The following is a 6,499-nucleotide window of genomic DNA, read 5'->3' as shown; positions in this document are numbered from 1 at the left end:
CCCACTAGTTCCCCAAAGCACTCAGTGCATCCTTTTTATAAGTGGAGGAACTGGGATGGCTCTTGAGTTTCTTAGAAATGAAGTTCATTCTCCGTGCAGCTTTCTCCATGGAACTGAAGGGAAGATGCTTCATTGCCTTGGGGCTGGGGAGCCATTTCCCTGGCTTCGTCTCCATCTCCTCTCTGTTCCCCACCACCGACTACCATTAGGAACAGGATTGGCCTTAGCTTCTGGGCCTGTCTGCTGCCTTCCCTTTAACTGTACAGGGTCTTCTGCTTTCCTTTGAGCTCTGCTGGACTTGGGGATCTTGTATTTTTAATTCCCAGCTCTTCATTTTTCCGATCTGTTGGGTGGTTTTGGTTTTAAAGTGGGGTCTTTCTTTTCTTTACTTTTTTTCTTTTGCTTCTAAGAAAGCATTTGCGCCCGCCCTCCCCCTCCCCCAACATAACAATCGTGGTAACAGAATGCAACTGCTGATTTACCGATGTATTTAATGTAAGTAAAAAAGGAGAAAAAAAATGTGTGCCGAAGTGTTGCTTCGTTTTTTCCCCTCCTGTTGGTCCATCTGATGCTATTGATTTGGAAGCAAGGGCACCCAACAATGTTTTATTGAACCAGCGGCATACTTTCCCCTCCATCTCGATTCCTCCTCCTGTTTCCATTCCGCTTTCCTTCATAGTCAAAAATCTGATTTGGAAAACAGCTCTTTTATTTGCTGTGCAATCCTCCCTATTGAAAGACCACTTGAGCTCATCCAAACATTTATGTGTATTTTTCTAGGGGAAGAGTTTATAACCTAAAGGCAGTTAAGTCACTGAATGAGTCTTTTAATATGTAGTTTCTACCCCAACAGAAAAATGCCCCCTAGGTCTGCTCTTGCCTCCCTGTATTGAAGCCCTTCTGCTCATCAGAGTCTTAGGAGAAGAAAAAGCATGAAACAGAAAAGATGGACATACATGCAGAGGATTTTTTTTGAATTCTAAGTCCCCAAGCATCTTCAGGGAAATAAGGAAGGGGGACTGTGCCAGACAGACCTGGCATTCCAGGCCTGTCGCTGCCAACTTACCGGCCATGCCCTTGCTCAGTTACATAGCTACTGTCTCCTCAGCAGCTGCAAAAGAGAAAAGGTTCCAATTGAATAAAGAATAGGACACACTGTAGGTGACGCTAGGGAGAAGGCTCATGCCTTTTTAAGAAAGACAAACATGTCATGTTCCATTTCCAAAACCTCTCCAGCCAAAGTAAACTTTACCTTCAATTCTCTAATGAATTGCTGGTCAGAGTTCTAGTTCATTGTAAAAGTACGGAGAAACCAAGCCCTTTTGCACATTTTGCAATTTCTAGTTAGTTTATTTTCGCCCGTCATGACTGAACGCATCTGAAGCCCTGGTTTGAACAATTGACCTTTCAGCAGCTGAGTGCTTTACCACCTCACCTCCAGGGCACCTTTACTATGCCACCAAAACCAAATCCGGTGCCACGGAGATTGTCTCAACCCAAGGACCAATGGACCGCGGAAACTACCCCGCAGGGTTTCCAGTGCTGCCCGTCTTTACAGAAACCCAGTCCCAGAGCCCCCTCAGAGTGGCTGGTGGGTTCGAGTTATAGAGTTGAGGTAGCCCCTTAGAAATGAGCCGATAAGGGAAATGAGCTTCCAAATTTTAAGGTGAGGATTTTTACTTAAGGTTGTAGTTTGAGCTGCTTGTCGCTAGAGGGCAGAGTGGGCACGTTTGCCCTCGTCTGCTCCAAGCCATCCAAAGGCGGTAAGTTTTCGATCTGCGCCAAAAGATCGAAAGGGTAATTGCAAATATGTCCTCCGGTCCGTCACGCCGAAACTAAAAAGATGCGGGAACCCTGCGGGTTGAAAATGGCACTGTTCTTGTTCAAAGACGATGTTTTTTGTATTTGGGGGGTACTTTTTGCTTTATGAAGCAACGTTTAAAAGATAGCTGTTCGGCATTGTTCCATTACTGGAGACGGATTTAAGCTAATCCACGGGAGCGTAACGTTTCAGGCCCGAGGGTTTCATTTCTGCCCTCATCCTGGACATAAGAATAGCGCCGAACCTGCTCTTTTCCGGAGACAAACGCCTACCCTGACTGCCGCACGACAAAACGGGGCAGGGGCGGCGGCTCGAGCCGCAGGGCGCCCGCCCCTCGTCCTGGGCTCCCGCCTCTGCTCCGCGGAGGCCGTTACCTTCCGCTGCGGACCCAGGGGTCCCGCCCCGCCCCGCGCCCACCCAGGCGGCGTCCCGGAGGCGGGCCCGAGCGGCCAGGCCGGGATTCTGCGCACGTCACGACGCTGGCCCCGCCCCTGCGCGCCCCGCCCCCGCCCCGCGCGCCCCGCCCCCGCCCGCGGCTGGAACAGTCTGCGCGGACGCCCAGCCAGGTAAGAGCGCTCGGGCGGGCCGGAGGAAGGGTTGCCTGGTAATGGGGCAGCGGCCGTGGGCGCCATCAGTGGGAGCACCCAGGGGTGCTCCGAACTCGAAAGACAACAGAGTTGCCAGGACCTGCCTCCTCTACCGCTGCTGCTGGTGGTCGGGGACGGGAGGCGGGCGTGGGGGTGGCCGGGCGCGGTGTTGCTACAAGACCCTTGGGTGACAGCTAGTGGGCAGGGGTGTGGGGACGGATGTTTGTGCCCTGACGCTGGCCCAAGAGGGTGGCTTCTCTGTTTTGCAGCAGCAGGTTACTCTCCGGCCGGGACTCTGTTGACCGAGTTCACCTGGCGGGTCAGCCTTCCTGGAACAGCTCCATGACTTGGAAGCAGACTGTTGGGGTTGAGGGCTGATGAGAGCCCCATGGGTCCAGGGTGAAGGGTGGGCTCGGCTCCCCTTCCATCTCCTCAGCAGTTCCCCTGTGGTATCCCATGCTGTCTTCCCGGCCACGCCCTCCCCTCCTTCCCACCCCCAATTGGCCGACAGCATCTTTCTGAGGTTAACCATTAGGTCCTCCTCACCCCTCCCCACTTTGGCGTTGGCCTTGTGGGTTCAGAGATCTACTATGGCTGTGAAACTGCCTTCATCCTGCCCCAGCCCATCCCCTGGCACCCTGGCCATTAACCCCAGTGTGCTGAGCTCACTACAATGGCATCTGCAGGGGAGGGTGGCAGCCATGGATTGTGACCCACTTCCCAGCTAGGGTGGTGGGGGCGGCTGAAATCCTTCAAAGGCAATTGTAATCCTTGTTCAGCCGTAACTCATTAAGTCTATCTCACTCTTCTCATGTCGGAGTTGACGGTTCAGAGAGTTTTCAGAGGCTAGTAGTGCTGCTCTCACAAACCCAAAGTCGTCTGGACTCTTTTTCGCCACTTTTGGGTACCTATGTCAAATTACCCCCTCGGTTGTCCTCTTCTGACTTCAAAAATAGTGAACTGACAATTTTCACTGAAGACATTGGCTTCTGTCCTGGCCTCGAGCACTGTTCTGTAGTGGACAACGAATGAGGATGGACGGACGATAGTGACTCCGGAACTCAGCACAGCCTTTGTCTCTGAAGTGCTCCAAGCTTAGCACCCGTGTTCACCTGCTCACCAAGTCTCCTCGTTTCCCAAGGAGCTCCTCACTTGCCTTCTCTGTCTTTGCCAGTTCCCTAACGCTCTCCGCTCCCAGCGCTCTCCCTGTATCTTCCTCCTCCAGGTAAGCCTCCCACAATGCTGCTGTTGCTGCTTCGCAGAGCTGGGATCTCGGGGCTCCAGCAGGCCTCCAGGTAAGCCATCTCATATCTCATCCCTGGTCTCTCTCTGATGCCTTATCTAATCTACCAGGGGAAAGTTGATTACTTTCATAGACGCGAGGGTGGCAAGAGAGGCAAAGAAGACACTTGTTCCATTCATCTCTGGAGAAAAGTTCCAGCCCAGAGAAATGGTAGCCGGGAGAGGTCGACCTCAGGTCATCTCTGGCCCTTTCCTATGGTCAGGGGACATGTACTACGAAGATTCCCTCTTTCTCTCTCCTAGATTCAGATCGACCGCAAGGCTCTGCATTCGGGCCTGCTCTGCAGATGATTCCTTTCCCTCCCAACACCCCAGCCTTACCTCCTCTGAAGGTAACTCTGGCAGCAAGGGCTGGAGGGTCATGGGGACTCTCCTGGGCCTCGGCGCAGTGTTAGCCTATCAAGAACATCGTTGCAGGGTAAGTGGAGAAGGGGTCCTAACTACCCAGGTAACTCGGTCTGTGACGGAATCGGTTTCTGGTGATCGCACTTGTGAGTTGGGTTGGAATGAGCTAGGATGATGTCTTAATACTGTTGTTCTCTTCTGCCTCACCTTTCCGGCCTGCAGGCTGCTCAGGAGTCACCACCCCTGTACACGAGGGAGGAAGTAAGCTCCCACAACAGCCCAAAGACTGGAATCTGGGTGACTTTGGGTCATGAAGTCTTTGATGTCACAGAATTTTTAGACTTACATCCAGGGGGACCATCAAAACTGATGCTGGCAGCTGGGGGTCCCTTAGAGCCTTTCTGGGCCCTCTATGCTGTACACAACCAGCCACATATACGTGAGGTTCTGGCTCAGTACAAGATCGGGGAACTGAACCCCAAAGAAAAGGCACCTCCCACCTCGGAGACCTCTGACCCTTATGCAGGTGATCCTCTGCGTCACCCTGCACTGAAAGTCAATAGCCAGCGCCCTTTTAATGCAGAGCCACCCCTTGAACTGCTGACGGAAAGCTATATCACCCCCAATCCTCTCTTCTTTACTCGGAATCATCTCCCTGTACCTCACCTGGATCCAGACACCTATCGCCTGCACGTGGTCGGGCCACCTGGGCGTAAGTCACTGTCCCTGTCCTTGGATGACTTGTACCAGTTCCCCAAGCATGAGGTCACAGTCACTGTGCAATGTGCTGGCAACCGGCGCTCTGAGATGAGTAAGGTCAAAGAAGTCAAAGGTCTGGAGTGGAGGACAGGGGCCATCAGTACTGCACGCTGGGCAGGGGCACGGCTCTGTGATGTGTTAGCTCAGGCTGGTCACCGCCTCTCTGAAAGTGAGGCCCACGTTTGCTTTGTGGGGCTGGACTCAGACCCCACCGGAACTTCCTACGGAGCATCTATCCCTCTGGCTCATGCTTTGGACCCTGAAGCGGAGGTTCTGCTGGCATATGAGATGAACGGGCAGCCTCTGCCTCGGGACCACGGCTTCCCTCTGCGGGTGGTGGTTCCTGGAGTGGTGGGTGCCCGCCATGTGAAGTGGCTGGGCAAAGTGAGTGTGGAGCCAGAGGAGAGTTGCAGCCACTGGCAGCGGCGGGACTACAAAGGCTTCTCTCCATCTGTAGACTGGGACACTGTAGATTTTGACTCTGCTCCATCTATTCAGGAGCTCCCTATTCAGTCGGCCATCACAGAGCCCCAGGATGGGGAGACGATAGAGGCCGGGGAGGTGACTGTGAAGGGCTACGCTTGGAGCGGTGGAGGGAGGGCTGTGATCCGGGTGGATGTGTCTCTGGATGGAGGCCTAACCTGGCAGGTGGCTGAGCTGGATGGAGAGAAACAGCGCCCCCGGAAAGCCTGGGCCTGGCGGTTATGGCAGCTGCAAGCCCCTGTGCCCGCTGGGCAAAAGGAATTGAACATTATTTGTAAGGCGGTGGATGATAGCTACAATGTGCAGCCAGACACTGTGGCTCCAATCTGGAACCTGAGAGGTGTGCTCAGCAATGCCTGGCATCGGGTCCACGTTCGTGTCACTCCATGAGAACCTGGAACGGAATCATCTGCACCTCCAGAGCCAGCTTCTCGGCCCCTTTCCATACCAACCCACCCCCTGGCCCTCGTCGCCACAGGAAAGCCTTTCTTTCTCACCACTTGGACTGCAACCTCATACCAAGCCTTGCTGACCTGTTCACAGGCACACACATTGCACACTCCCTCCATTGACACTGACATAGACTTCCTTGTTTCGGACTTGGTGCCTGGATAGAATTGCTGTTGGAGCAAAGGGCTAGAAGTGAGAAAAGTAAGTGGGGAAAAGCTCTGTTCTTTCTGCCCAACTTTGAAGCCTGTCACCACCGAGGCCTTATTTTGATGTGTTTCTTGGATACATAAGAATGTATACGGGGATGTGTAAGAGAAATGTGTGTCCTATACTCTGTGCCTCTCTGCGTGGCCAGGGGCTGGCTACAAGCAGAGGGTGCAACCCACTTCCATTTAGAGTTCTGCATCAATAAAGTGCCCTTTTAAGATGGTGACTCTGCTCGGAGCCTCTTGGGGCTGGGGAGTGAGTGTGTTGCAGGTGGGAGGCTGTTAATGGTACTGCGATGTCCAGGAAAAGTCGTTCAAAAAGAAACGGCAGGAGGAGGCAGGTGCTGGGAAGTCAAGGAGCAAGGGCTCGTTCTCTGCAGTCTTGTCAGCATGAGTGCCTCCTGGGTGACTGACCTCAATAAATCCCTGAAGAAGATAGAGTAAAATATTTGGTATCCTCAATCACCTCTCACACTCCGCACCCCTCCAATCCTTGCACACTAAAGACAGTGGTTCTCAATCTTCCTAATGCCACCACCCTTTCA

General features: G+C 53.3%; 1 protein-coding gene across 1 annotated transcript; it reads left to right on the top strand.

Moving 5' to 3' along the window:
• Positions 1 to 2,261: 2,261 nt before the first annotated feature.
• SUOX (sulfite oxidase) lies at positions 2,262 to 6,173 on the top strand. Its single transcript, XM_075551510.1, has 4 exons — positions 2,262 to 2,388; positions 3,635 to 3,704; positions 3,955 to 4,129; positions 4,279 to 6,173. The coding sequence occupies exons 2-4, from the start codon at positions 3,649 to 3,651 to the stop codon at positions 5,686 to 5,688; spliced, it is 1,641 nt and encodes a 546-aa protein (XP_075407625.1). The 5' UTR covers positions 2,262 to 2,388; positions 3,635 to 3,648; the 3' UTR covers positions 5,689 to 6,173.
• Positions 6,174 to 6,499: the final 326 nt, after the last annotated feature.

Source organism: Tenrec ecaudatus, chromosome 6 (genome assembly GCF_050624435.1).
Source record: "Tenrec ecaudatus isolate mTenEca1 chromosome 6, mTenEca1.hap1, whole genome shotgun sequence".
In the NCBI taxonomy this organism is placed as follows: Eukaryota; Metazoa; Chordata; class Mammalia; order Afrosoricida; family Tenrecidae; genus Tenrec; species Tenrec ecaudatus.
This window is presented reverse-complemented; position numbering and strand designations above follow the sequence as displayed.